The sequence below is a fragment of the Cyprinus carpio genome, chromosome B11, assembly GCF_018340385.1.
Source record: "Cyprinus carpio isolate SPL01 chromosome B11, ASM1834038v1, whole genome shotgun sequence".
Lineage (NCBI taxonomy): Eukaryota > Metazoa > Chordata > Actinopteri > Cypriniformes > Cyprinidae > Cyprinus > Cyprinus carpio.
The window spans coordinates 370,009-384,947 of record NC_056607.1 but is presented as its reverse complement, the minus strand read 5'-3'; the positions used below and the strand labels follow the sequence as shown (position 1 = coordinate 384,947).

Here is a 14,939-nt window from a genome sequence, read left to right as displayed (position 1 = left end):
GAAATACTAATGTTTTGACTGCTTTTGCGTAGGGGATAAGCTGTGGTGGGCAGATCAGGGCACGGATGAGATCGGCACCTGTGATAAGAGTGATGGAGGAGACTGGAAGGTCTTGAGAAACAGCACGTCTCCCATGATGCACATGAAGATCTACAATGAGACCGTGCAGACAGGTTAAAGAATCAACTGCATGCAGTGTCTAAGGAATTAATCAGTTGACAGCCAAAAAAATCTGTGCCGGGTGCAAATTGCAGTTTTCAGGCTAGTTCCTTGTGCCTACATTGAGCCTCATTAGCATTGAAAAATGTTTTTTTTGTGCTGAAAATAATGACCTTGACTTAATTTAAAGAGATAGTTCACCCAAAAATAAAATTTGCTGAACATGTACGCGCTTTCAAGCCATCCAAGATGTAGATGAGTTTGTTTCTTCATCTGAACAGATTTCATGAAAATTATCATTACATCTCTTACTCACCAGTGGATCCTCTGCAGTGAATGGGTGCTGTCAGAATGAGAGTCCAAACAGCAGATAAAAACATCACCTCACAAATCCAGTCCATCAGTTAACATCTTGTGAAACAAAAAGCTGCATGTTTGTATGAAACAAATTCATCATTAAAGTGTTTTACTTTGGCTAAAATATGAGTCCATAATATTAACGCTTCCTCCAGTGAAGAATTTCATCACTTGTTGTCCTCTCACATCAAAATCCACCCACATATTTGCTTAGATCTGTTTTGAACAGATTTGGTTTGTAAACAGTGCTTCGTCTGTGCAGATGTCTCTTCTGATTTAGACCAGATGAATTTTTCACTGGAGAAAGTGATATTATGGATTAAGGACTCCAAAACAATGTCTTAAAAACGTTATAATGATGGATTTATTTCTTAAAAACACGCAGCGTTTCCCTTCACCAGATGTAAACTGATGGACTGGAGTGGTGTGGAATACTTGTGGATTATTGTGATGTTTTTATCAGCTGTTTGGACTCTCATTCTGACAGCACCCATTTACTGCAAAGGATCCATTGGTGATCAACTGATGGAATGATACATTTCTCTCTTCATCTTGGATGGCCTGAGGGTTAGCACATTTTCAGCATGTTTTCATGAACTACATGAACTAATTTAAATGCTTATGGCACATTACTTTACAGAGTTAGTGAAGATGAACTCTGGTTAAACTAAATTATGGCTGGCTTGTTAGATGCAGCAGATTTGTACTGAAATCTGTCCCCTAGCTAAACTTGAGTTTGCTGGCCTTGACTGTATGTGTTGTATCATCAGGTTCAAACATGTGCAGTAACAACAATGGTGACTGCTCTCAGCTGTGTCTGCCCACGTCTCCCACCACCCGCTCCTGCATGTGCACCGCAGGATACAGCCTGAGGAGCGGACAGCAGTCCTGTGAGGGTACGAACAGAACACACACACACCTGACATTCAGACTTTCAATTATGTGTCACTTCCTTTTGGAAAAATTACATGGAGGTACGATAGACCACAGTGTTTGCATTTCCTTCAGAGAACAGCTGGAACACCATACCAAACTTACAGAGGAGCAGAAAACAGCACAATAATATCAGAAGTCAATTCAACACTGTAGGTTTTACTAGTTTTTCTGCAAATCTCAATTTATTAGTTAAAGATTCTACAAAATGTCTTGTAGTCAACAACAACAACAAAAAGGTTTTAAATAATAATAGCTAATACATTTATAAAAAAAAAAATCACACAGTAAATTGGAACAACATAAATGCATGGGGTGAATCCATGGCTGCTGCTTCAACTAGGGATGTTTTTACCTGACGAATAATGAGACAGACCCATTTCTCTTGCTATCTTTATAAATAGCATTTTATGTATCTTAAGTACACATAATTTGTCAGGCACACAACACGGACATAGATGCAGGTTTGAGCAGGAGACCAGTTTAATTAATAAGTCCAAAAGGAACTCCCTCAAAAGAACAAAAACCAGCCGTGGAATAATAAAAAAAAGGGTTCAACAGAAAAAAATAGAAAATACAATGTCCTTGCAAAAACACCCAGCAGGGGGCGCCCAATGGCGCGGCCGCTTAGAGAATGGAGAGGGGAGGAAGAAGCGATGGAAATGGCATCTGAGCGGACCGAGAAAACTTCTGCGGGATGCAGGTGAATGGTATAGGAGGTGGGGGAGGGAGAGAAATTGGTGATGGAGAAAACAGAAACTTTTATGAGGAATGAGAAAAATGAGAGGGGAGGAAGATGGCACGACTGAACAGAGCTAGACCGGACGGGACATGGCTGTGCATGACTACTGCGTACTACGATCTGGCACCATTTGACACAAAAGAGGGAAATAAATAGAGCGAGAGATGCACAAACATTGAATTCAGGTGAGTGGAGTCAAACAATTAAGAGCGGAAAATGTAGTAACGAGGGGGAGGGAGGCAGGCCACAGAGAGGTTCATGGTGAACGATCAAAACAAAACACCATGTGCTCACAACATGCAGACATATACAGAACACGCCCGCCGAAGGACAGGGTGATCAAACCGAGGACATGATAGTACCCCCCCTCCAACGGACACCACCAGGCACCGCAGGAAGGGGCTCACCTCGTCGCTGATAGAAGTCCTCGACCAGTGTCCGATCCAAGATGTCCAGTGCCGGAATCCAGTTCCTCTCCTCTGGACCATAGCCCTCCCAGTCCACAAGATATTGAAAGCCCCGACCCCTACGTCTGACATCTAGCAACTTCCATACAGTATAGACCGGGGAGCCATCCACTAGATGGGGGGAGGGGGGGTTGGGTTGCAGAGGGAACAAGAGGGGAATACAACACAGGTTTAACCCTTGCCAAGGACCAAGCGTGGTAGGAAGCTTGAGCCGCACCACCGCTGGACTCAGGACCTTGGTGATCCGGTATGGGCCAATGAACCTCGGTGCCAACTTGCATGAGGCTACCCTGAGAGGCAGGTCCTTGGTGGAGAGCCATACCCTTTGACCACACACATAACAGGGAGCAGGAGTCCGGTGACGATCGGCCGTTGCTTTGGTCTGCCTATTAGCCTGGGTCTACCAGGTCTTCCAGGTGCGTCGACACCATTGGACAAAAGCCAAGGCAGACGAGACCGCAGCTTCGGGTTCCTGTGTGGGAAACAAAGGAGGTTGATAACCGACAGAACACTGGAATGGGGACATACCTGTAGTAGAGGTCGGAAGGGAGTTATGGGCGTATTCTGCCCAGGACAGCTGTTGGTACCAGGAGCTCAGATTGTGGGATGCCAAGCAGCGAAGAGTACGTTCCAAATCCTGGTTTGCCCGCTCGGACTGCCCGTTGGTCTAGGGATGGAATCTCGTAGAGGCCCCGATCTGTCGACAGAACTCCCTCCAAAACTGGGAGACAAACTGGGGACCCCTATCAGAGACCACGTCAACCGGAAGACCATGAATCTGGAACACGTGATCAGCCATCACCTGAGCAGTCTCCTTGGCTGAGGGGAGCTTGGGAAGGGGAATGAAACGGTCTTGGAGAAACGGTCTGCCACCATGAAAATGACGGTGTTACCCTCAGATTCAGGGAGGCCAGTGACAAAATCAAGGGCCAAGTGTGACCAGGGGCGAGAAGGGATGGGCAACGGGTGGAGCAGACCAATGGGAGGTGCATTGGAAGTCTTGTTCTGAGAGCACACCGAGCAGGCAGCCACGAACTGCCTGACATCCTTGGCCATGGATGGCCACCAGAATCGCTGATGGATGGCAGCCAGTGACCTCCGGACTCCTGGATGACAGACCAGCCTGGATGAATGACCCCACTGGATTACTTCAGAGCGCAGCTTGGTGGGAACAAACAGACTACCCGCTGGAACCCCCTTCGGCACAGGGCCCTTAAGTAGAGCCTCCTCTACTCGTCTCTCAATGCCCCAGGAGAGGGCACCACCTCTTTGGGCAAAATGGTGTCAACCAACTCTTCCTCCCCAGGGGCCTCGAACAGACAAGAAAGAGCATCGGGCTTAATATTTTTGGACCCTGGCCTGTAAGACAGGGTGAAATTGAACCGGCCAAAGAAGAGGGCCCAGCGAGCCTGTCGTGAGCTCAGCCTCCTGGCTGAACGGATATATTCAAGGTTTTTATGATCCGTCCAAACCAGGAATGGCTGAGCTGCACCCTCCAACCAGTGACGCCACTCCCCCAAAGCCAGCCTGACCCCAACAACTCCCGATTATCTATGTCATAATTCTATTCTGGGGGGCTCAGGCGGTGGAAGAAAAAGGCACAGGGATCCACCTTTCCATCCTGGTGCGACCACTGTGATAGGACCGTGTCTACTCTGACATCAGAGTAATCCACCTCAACAATGAATTGACGTTCAGGGTCTGGAATAGACAAGACAGGAGCAGAGATAAACCGGGACTTTAATTTATCAAAGGCCTCCTGTGCCCCAATATTCCACTTGAACGGTACCTTGGGAGAGGTGAGTGCCATTAAGGGTGCAGTAATCTGACCAAAGTTCCGGATGAAACGCAGATAAAAGCTTTGATCTCTCCCGCAGAAATGACAAACCCCAAGAATGGAACCGACTGGGCATGGAAGACACACTTCTCCGCCTTGACATAAAGCTGGTTCTCCAGCAGCTGTTGTAGCACCTGGCGAACATGCTGAGTGTGTACCTGCAGAGATGGAGAAAATATCAAGATATCATCAAGATACACAAAGACAAAGCGATTCAGCATGTCTTTCAACACGTCGTTAACCAGGGCCTGGTCAGACCAAACGGTAGGACCCGGTGCTCAAAGTGTCCCATGGGTGTGTTGAAAGCTGTCTTCCACTCATCCCCCTCACGTATGCGAATCAGGTGATCAAGCTTGGTGAAGACCTTGGCTTCCTGCAAAAGCTCAAAGGCAGACGACATAAGAGGCAAGGGGTACCTGTTCTTTATAGTAATGTCGTTCAGGCCTTGATAATCTATACAGGGACGCAGGGAGCCGTCCTTCTTCTTGACAAAGAAGAACCCGGCACCTGCAGGAGATGAAGAGGGTCGGATGAGACCGGCTTAAAGGGATTCATTAATATACATGTCCATGGCCTCTCTTTCAGGACCTGAAGGGGAAAAGTGACCCTTGGGCAGAGAAGTGACTGGGAGGAGCTCGATGGCACAATCGTAAGGGCGATGTGGAGGTAAGGAGGTGACCCGGGACTTGCTAAACACCTGGCACTGGTCGTGGTACTCCACCGGGACTCCGCTCAAATCAGCAGCCTCCACCTGCAAGACAGGGCACTCAGACACAGGAAAAGAGACAGCACCCATACAAGACGCAAGACAAAACTGACTCCATGACAAGACAGAGTTGCTAGACCAATCCACGTGAGGGCCATGCTGCACCAACCACGGGTGCCCCAGCACTATGGGAGCACTTAGGGATTCAAGAAGGTACAGCATGGTCACCACACAGTGATTGCCTGAGGCAATAAGATTGACAGAAGGAGTAGCATAGGAGACAGTAGTGATTAAGGTGCCATTCAAGGAACAGGCAGGAATAGGTTCAGGAAGAGGAATGGCAGGAATCCCCCACTGGGTGGCTAGAGAGATATCCATAAAGTTGCCCTCGGCTCCAGAATCAAGCAGTGGCGAGCAGGAGTTAGAAACCACCGAACTGAATAGAGACAGGAAGGAGAGTACGAGAGGAGGGGGAATGCAATAAAGGGGTAGCGCTCACCAGGATCCCCCTCTTTACTGGCGAGCCTTGGCTTTTAAAGGACAGCCTGCTGCGAAGTGACCTGGCTTGCCGCAATACAGGCACAGCCCTAGGGTGAGGCGTTGCTGCTTCTGTTGGGGGGTGAGGCGAAGGCGCCCCACCTGCATAGGCTCAGGCTCAGGCTCAGTGGAAGAAATGTTCAAGGAGTCTGTGGGGGAAACAGGAGACAACTGCCAGGCGCTGATGGCGGCGGCGAAGGCGACCCTTGATCCGCAGTGCCATATTGATAAGGTCATCAAAGTCATGCGGCAAGTCATGAGTGGCCAGCTCGTCCTGAATGTCATCCTCCAGCCCTGCACGGAACATGGATCGACAGGCCCCCTCATTCCAATCGCAGGTAGCTGCCAGGGTCTTGAAATGGATAGCATACTCCGTCACTGAGTGACCCGCCTGACGAAGCCATGCTAGTTGGTCAGCCACTTCCTGACCTCTGGCAGAGTGGTCAAACAGCCTCACCATCTCCTGGCGGAAATCGTTGAACGATGCACAACAGAGAGCTTGAGTCTCCAAGACAGACGTTCCCCAGTCTCGAGCCTTTCCAGTTAAAAGCTTCAGTACAACAGCCAATTTGGACTCCTCAAGTGCAAACACCACGGAACACTGGGACAAGAAGGCCCAGCAGGAATTGGGGTCCCCATCATAGGGCGGTGGGTTATTGCATCAGGGCTCAGGCTCATGGTGAGGAAGAGGGCGAACTGGACCACCCTGCGCATCTTCTCATTGCAGCTCTTGGATGCGATTGGTCAGCTCAGCTACTTGGTTAACCAGGAACTCCACCTCCCTTGTGGTGTTAGTCAGTCTGGCTTCATGCTGGCCCAAAAGAACTCCCTGCTGGGTGACTGCGATTCTGACAGAATCTGCGCCTGCTGTGTCCATCTTGGCCAGATCGTACTGTCAGGCACAGAACACAGATACAGATGCAGGTTTCAGCAGGAGAACAGTTTATTTAATAAGTCCAAAAGGACCTCCCTCAAATGAACAAAAACCAGCCGGGGAATTAGAAAAACAGTCCAACAGAAAAAATTAGAAACTACAATGTCCTTGCAAAAACACCCAGCAGGGGGCGCCCATAGGCGCGGCCGCTAGGAGAAAGGAGAGGAGAGGAAGAAGCGAGGGAGCCGGCATCCGAGCGGACCGATAAAACTTCTGCGGGATGCAGGTGCCCAGTCTAGGAAACGAGGGAGGGAAAAAATAGAAAAAACAAAACAACTGGAAGAAGCAAGAAAAACCTGACAAGGGCCGACAATGGCACGACTGAACAGAGCTAGACTGGACCGGACAGAGTGGCTGTGCATTGACTACTGGTGTACTACGATCTGGCACCGTTTGACACAAAAGAGTGAAATAAATAGAGCGAGAGATGAACAAACATTGAATTCAGGTGAGCGGATTCAAACAATTAAGGGCGGAAAATGTAGTAACGAGGGGAAGGGAGGAACGCCACAGAGAGGTGCATGGCGAATGATCAAAACAAAGCACCATGTACTCACAACATGCAGACATATACAGAACACGCCCACCGAAGGACAGGGTGATCAAACCGAGGACATGACATAATTAGACTTTCACACTTTTTATAAATTGTACATTTTATAACTTTTTTTGACAAAGAAGAAATTCAGCAAGGATTAAAATTGATCAAAAGTGACGTTTAAGACATATAAAAAGTAAATGCTGTTCTTTTGAACTTTCTATTCATCAAAGAATCCTGAAAAAAGAAATGTATCACGGTTTACATAAAATGTGCAGCCTCGTCTGTTTTCAGTATTGATAAATCAACATATTAGAATGATTTCTGAAGGATCATGTGACTGAAGACTGGAGTAATGATGCTGAAAATTCAGCTTTTATCACAGCAATCAATTACATTTTAAAATACGTTACAATTGAAAAAAGGTATTATAATATTTACATTATTACTGTTTTTACTGCAACTTTGGGGAGCAGACCTTCAAAACTTTGAATGGCAATGTATATTAAGATTAGTTTTGGAGGAAAATATATGAATGAATTAAGGCCTGTATTTGAAGAAACAGCTTGAAGTGTGGTGATTGTTGTGTTGATTTCAGGTGTGGGCTCTTTCCTGCTGTACTCTGTTCATGAGGGCATCAGAGGAATCCCACTGGACCCTGCTGACAAATCCGATGCCCTTGTACCGGTCTCAGGAACATCACTCGCCGTCGGGATTGATTTTCATGCCGGTGAGTCTCAACACAAATGATTTATAATCCCCATGTTTTTAGATAATATGATCAAGTGTTAAATTGGGCTGGAAAAGTCTGAAACAAATTACAAATAAAAAAAAAAGTTTGTCTGTCAGTAAATTATATGAATATGTTCCAGGTTTTTGCTGTTGTAGTACATATATTTTGGCTTCAAAAAGCACCCTGTCTCTTATATACATATTGATGTATATAAAAAAAGTAAACACAATTTACTAGATTTGTATCATTGTATATTTTTTATAATTCATGCACTTGCCTGTAGTTTTGCCTTTTAAATGAATTGTATTAGCATGCACTTTAATAATTACTGGAAGCATTTTTAGTGGGTTTTTTTTTTTTTTTGGTTTGTTTGTGAATTTCTTGGCTACATTCTGTTGCTTGTTTTTTTTTTTTTTTAGTAAGTGATTTAGTTCAGTAGCATATCGTGGCTTATATTTTAGGATATTCAAATAGATATCAAGAATTGTAAAAATCTACTGGTTCCTGATATCTTCAGGGATTCTGATATTGGGAAAACTCAAAGCCTCAAAGGATGCTACTCAACCAGATGATTTAATGTCATATCTGTTATTATATTGTGTCATTTAGCATTGCTGGAATAACATCCAGCAACTATCTAACAGCCATGAGTTATTTTTAGGTTCTGGTGTCAAATACAATGTATTATAAACATTCCAGATAAATCCAGAACTGTAAAATTCATGTTTTCCCCAGTAACTGTCTTTATTCTTTTGAATAATTCATACGTGTGTTCTTTCTGTTGTCATTTAGATAATGACACCATCTATTGGGTTGACATGGGTTTGAGCACCATTAGCAGAGCTAAGAGAGATCAGACGTGGAGAGAGGACATCATCACTAATGGCATCGGCCGTGTTGAGGGCATCGCTGTCGACTGGATCGCTGGTGAGTTTCAAGCAGAGGCACTTTTGCCACTTTCAGGAGCATTTAGAGCTTTATTACAATTCTGATGAGCAAAACCTTGCCTTGTTCCTCTGTGTGCTGTAGGAAACATCTACTGGACAGACCAGGGCTTTGATGTGATTGAGGTTGCCAGATTGAATGGCTCGTTTCGATATGTGGTCATCTCCCAGGGACTGGACAAACCGCGGGCCATTACCGTACATCCTGAGAAAGGGTGAGATCTGAGTAACACTGACTTCCTGTCTTTTATTTGTGTTTGGTCATGGCCTGGGGCTTTGTTAAACTGTGGTCCTGTGTTTTGTTTTGTGTTTTTGATGGATTGGTGAAGGTGTCCACGCATAGAAAGGTCTCGTCTGGATGGATCTAACAGAGCCGTGCTGGTGAACGTCAGCATTAGCTGGCCCAATGGCATCTCCATTGACTATCAGGTGCGTAGGGCACATTTATGTCAACCTGTGTCAGTTAAGTACTTTTAAACTCTAGTAAGCACTAAGGGTGTAATCATTCACTCGTTCAAAATTGAATTGAACTGAATATCATTATGAATTGGATGTATTGGATCATTTATTGGTTTTTATTAATTAATTATGTTTTTGATTTATTATTAATCTTGAATGGATTCACTGTCTACTCACAGTACATATTGCTAAACTTATTATGCAATACTTTAATAAGCATAAAAGTATATATTGCAACATATTGGATGAAATCCATTTTAATTAGATTAATAAATTTTTTTATTCATGTTTGTATTTATTTATTTATTTATTTATTTGTTCATTCATTCATTTATGTTTTTCTCACTTTGTCCACCTTTTCCATCTGCCGCAGTTGTAAATACAAACCAGTTACCTGTGAAACATGTGAAATCACCAGCAGGTGCTGCAAAGGGACAGTTGGCACCAGTGCTTAATAAAGCTGAAATTTCCACTTGTAAATGAAGATGAAAAATAATGAAACTAGATAATACAGTTTGACAAGGCAAACTCTGATGTGGGCTTGAAAAAAGCCTGTTTAGAAAGTTAGAAGTAGATTTAGTATCTGGAAGTCTGAAGATTTTAGGATTGAAGCAGTTTAAAAGCTTGAAGTTTGAAGGTTTTAAAACCATATGAGACAGCAAAATAGATGGATGGATGGATGGATGGATGGATGGATGGATGGATAGATTGATAGATTATTTAATTTTTTTTTAGTGTTTAACATGATAATAGCATGTTTCTAGCATGATTTAGCACATTGCTAGCATGTGTTAGCATGTTGCTAGCAAGTTTCTATCATGAATTAACACAATGCTAACATGTTTTAGCATGTTCTAGCATGATTTAGCACATTGCTAACATGTTTCCACTGTTTACTAGAGTTTGGAGAAAAAGCTGCATATTAAATGAAGATGTGTACTAGAAACTTCAAGCAAATTTCTCTTATTAACTGATGACTCAACATATATGCATACTAAACAATAACACTGACTAAATTTGTGGTCATTGTCTGTGTGTCCTGTAGGAGGGTTTGCTGTACTGGTGTGACGCGCGCACTGATAAGATTGAGCGCATTAACCTGGAGACGGGTGAGAACAGAGAGGTGGTGCTTTCCAGCAACAACATGGACATGTTCTCCGTATCTGTGTTTGAGAGCTACATATACTGGAGCGACCGGTCAGTGCAAGCTTGTACACGTGAAACTATTCATTCCTCATCACCAACATGATGTTTCATTTAAATAGCCTTTGAATTTTGTTCAACCAGATGATGGTAAAGGCGAAGTGTCCAATTTCTATGTTAAAAGTATTACATAGAACTATGCATATGTAAATTGGACATCACAATTATTATTTTATTTATTTCAAATAAAAAATAATGTAAAAAACATGTTATTTCTTTAGGACTCATGCGAATGGTTCAATAAAGCGTGGCAGTAAAGATAATGCAACTGATTCGGTAAGTCTGAGGACAGGCATCGGTGTCCAACTCAAAGACATCAAGGTCTTTAACAGAGCGCGACAGCAAGGTGAGTCTTAAATGACATTGGTTCTTCGACTAATTTACATAAATGACTTTGTAAATTATGGAGAGACATGTTTGTGTTTATCTTTTTTTTTTTTTTTTTTTAAAGATTATACAGGTCCTTCTTAAAAAAATTAGCATATTGTGATAAAAGTTCATTATTTTCCATAATGTAATGATAAAAATTAAACTTTCATATATTTTAGATTCATTGCACACCAACTGAAATATTTCAGGTCTTTTATTGTTTTAATACTCATGATTTTGGCATACAGCTCATGAAAACCCAAAATTCCTATCTCAAAAAAATTAGCATATTTCATCCGACCAATAAAAGAAAAGTGATTTTAATACAAAAAAAGTCAACCTTCAAATAATTATGTTCAGTTATGCACTCAATATTTGGTCGGGAATCCTTTTGCAGAAATGACTGCTTCAATGCGGCGTGGCATGGAGGCAATCAGCCTGTGGCACTGCTGAGGTGTTATGGAGGCCCAGGATGCTTCGATAGCGGGCCTTAAGCTCATCCAGAGTGTTGGGTCTTGCGTCTCTCAACTTTTCTCTTCACAATATCCCCCAGATTCTCTATGGGGTTCAGGTCAGGAGAGTTGGCAGGCCAATTGAGCACAGTAATACCATGGTCAGTAAACCATTTACCAGTGGTTTTGGCACTGTGAGCAGGTGCAATTTTGTTCTGTTATGCACTCAGTTATGTCTCCATAAAGCTTTTCAGCAGATGGAAGCATGAAGTGCTCCAAAATCTCCTGATAGCTAGCTGCATTGACCCTGCCCTTGATAAAACACAGTGGACCCAACACCAGCAGCTGAAATGGCACCCCAGACCATCACTGACTGTGGGTACTTGATACTGGACTTCAGGCATTTTGGCATTTCCTTCTCCCCAGTCTTCCTCCAGACTCTGGCACCTTGATTTCCGAATGACATGCAAAATTTGCTTTCATCCGAAAAAAAGTACTTTGGACCACTGAGCAACAGTCCAGTGCTGCTTCTCTGTAGCCCAGGTCAGGCGCTTCTGCCGCTGTTTCTGGTTCAAAAGCACACGCCTGTGCACGGTGGCTCTGGATGTTTCTACTCCAGACTCAGTCCACTGCTTCCGCAGGTCCCCCAAGGTCTGGAATCGGTCCTTCTCCTCAATCTTCCTCAGGGTCCGGTCACCTCTTCTCGTTGTGCAGCGTCTTTTGCCACACTTTTTCCTTCCCACAGACTTCCCACTGAGGTGCCTTGATACAGCACTCTGGGAACAGCCTATTCGTTCAGAAATTTCTTTCTGTGTCTTACCCTCTCGCTTGAGGGTGTCAATGATGGCCTTCTGGACAGCAGTCAGGTCGGCAGTCTTACCCATGATTGCGGTTTTGAGTAATGAACCAGGCTGGGAGTTTTTAAAAGCCTCAGGAATCTTTTGCAGGTGTTTAGAGTTAATTAGTTGATTCAGATGATTAGGTTAATAGCTCGTTTAGGAACCTTTTCATGATATGCTAATTTTTTGAGATAGGAATTTTTGGGTTTTGATGAGCTGTATGCCAAAATAATCAGTATTTTAAAACAATAAAAGACCTGAGATATTTCAGTTGGTGTGCAATGAATCTAAAATATATGAAAGTTTAATTTTATCATTACATTATGGAAAATAATGATAACTTTATAACTTTAAATAATAACTTTTATCACAATACGCAAATTTTTTGAGAAGGACCTGTATATAATCTTTCTCTCTATATATATACGTATATGTGTGTGTGTGTGTGTGTGTGTGTGTATGTATATGTATGTTGGCTATATGTATGTATTTATTTTGATTAACTGAATAATATAATACATAAATCTTAAACTCATTGTATTTTAGCTACTTGCCAAGGCAATCATTTCTCATTTTCATTTTGTTTAACCTGATGTCCTAAAATAATTAAAATTAATGCTTATATAAAAAATGTATTAAATATCTAGGAAAAAAAAAACAAAATATTGCTAAAACTTTAACCTAATTTAAAATGGAAAATACAAAAATAAAAACAAATTCAAAATTTATAACTAAAAATAACAGCATTGAATTTATGAACTCGATTCATATTTGTCTTAGTTGCAGTATTTCATAAATATTTCAAACCAATCTCTCTGCAGGAACTAACATCTGCAAGAACAACAATGGCAGGTGCCAGCAGCTGTGTCTTTACCGTGGTAACGGACAGCGAACGTGTGCTTGCGCTCACGGAATGCTAGCCGAGGATGGTCAGAGTTGCCGTGACTACGATGGATACCTGCTGTATTCAGAACGTACAATATTAAAGAGCGTGCACTTATCAGACGAATACAACCTCAATGCACCAATCAAACCTTTTGAAGATCCCGACCACATGAAGAACGTCATTGCACTAACGTTTGATTACCGTGGAGGAGGTGGAAAAGGAGCCAATCGTATCTTCTACAGTGACATCCACTTTGGAAATATTCAGCAGATCAATGATGACGGGTCAGACCGGAAGACAGTGGTCGAGAGTGAGTTTCAAATAATGATGTCTTTCTACCTTAACTCTCTATTATTTTCTCTAATCCTTTTTTTGTTTGTTTTGTTTTTCTTCGGCTAGATGTAGACTTGATGTACTAAAATAACTGAAACTAAAACTGACATAAAATTAATAAATATAATATAGACAAATAATAAAAAATGACAAAAACACACAACAGAATCCTTAAAATTTTAACAAAAATAAAAATGATAACGGAAAATATAAATTAATTCAAAATATCCCTGGTAAAAAAGTAATATATTTACAATACATGTATTTCATACTAAGTATAGTTCAAATCTGTTAACACATATTATATAATAGGGCTGCTAGTCGATTAAATTTGTTTATCTAATTCATTACATGATGTCGATTAATTAATCTAATTAATCGCAAAATATTTTGACTGTGAAAATACACAAGATTATTTAAAGCTATTTTATGTTAAATGAGAAAGTATCAAGTAGACATTACAAATCGTAGCTTTAGAGATAAATATTTTAGTTGTTTCAACATAAAATTTATTACACATAAACATTTTGGCTAAAATGGCCTAATGCAAAATATGGAATATATATTAAAAAAATATCTAAAATACATCTCAGTATTTTTTGTTCATACAATGAAAGTCATTGGTAACTAAAACAACTTTAGTCTTCAGAATAACTTTTTTATGTTCCACAAAAGAAAGGTTTGAAACGACATGAGGCTGAATAAATATTTTTTTTTTGGGTGAACTATCCCTGTAATGTTTATTATTATTAGTAGTAGTAGTATTAGTAGTAGTATTTTATTATTATTATTATTATTATTATTATTATTATTATTTTTATGAAATTATACTCTAAATTAAAAAATAAATCTGCCAGCAGGTGGAGGTAAATGTCTTAATTCGATTCATTCAAATGGCTGATTCATTCAGGAATGAACTAAATGGCTCTCTCTATGATTCACACAATTTGTTTAAAACGCGGATTCATTCAGAAACTAAACACCGCTGTGTTGCTCAACAGTTCTGCTGTGGCTTTAAAGGTAATATGTTCTCTGCAAAAACACATAATATTGTGTTTAAAATAGGCATGTAATGATTAACCGTGAGCCGGTTGAAAATCGATTTAAATATGTGACGATTCAAATTGGTTGTGATGCTAAACAAATAGCAATTCATTTAGGTGTAGAAGTTTATATGAATGTATATCTGAGGGGAACTTACTGTCTTTAGAAATTTTTAGATGGTATTTTTTCTTTTCATCTTGCCTCTGTATAATGTTTACAGCGGAAACCATGGAAACGCTTTAAGTGCCACCTGCTGGCAGAGAGTGAATCTGCATCTCGTTCAGCTTGTCTGCTGTTTCTGTTTCATGCAGATATTTTTTATGCATAGTTTCACAAAACTGAAGTCAAACCATTCTGTTTTTACTTCAGATTTTTTTATTATACAATCTAATTTAGATTAAAAACTGCTCATGTTGCATGTATGCAGCATCTTTGTTTGGATCATGATTAAAATGCAGTGGTTGCCT

At 41.6% G+C, this 14,939-nt stretch overlaps 2 protein-coding genes across 3 annotated transcripts in view; both read left to right on the top strand.

Moving 5' to 3' along the window:
* The window catches only part of LOC109076850, a 472,477-nt gene that overhangs the window by 161,399 nt on the left and 296,139 nt on the right, over positions 1-14,939 (top strand). The window lies entirely within an intron of this gene.
* The window catches only part of lrp1aa (low density lipoprotein receptor-related protein 1Aa), a 166,386-nt gene that overhangs the window by 99,432 nt on the left and 52,015 nt on the right, over positions 1-14,939 (top strand). Inside the window, 9 exon segments of the mRNA XM_042733414.1 lie at positions 33-173; positions 1,287-1,412; positions 7,809-7,940; positions 8,736-8,870; positions 8,973-9,101; positions 9,189-9,316; positions 10,392-10,543; positions 10,771-10,895; positions 13,031-13,405. Coding sequence (XP_042589348.1) covers positions 33-173; positions 1,287-1,412; positions 7,809-7,940; positions 8,736-8,870; positions 8,973-9,101; positions 9,189-9,316; positions 10,392-10,543; positions 10,771-10,895; positions 13,031-13,405 — 1,443 coding nt within the window.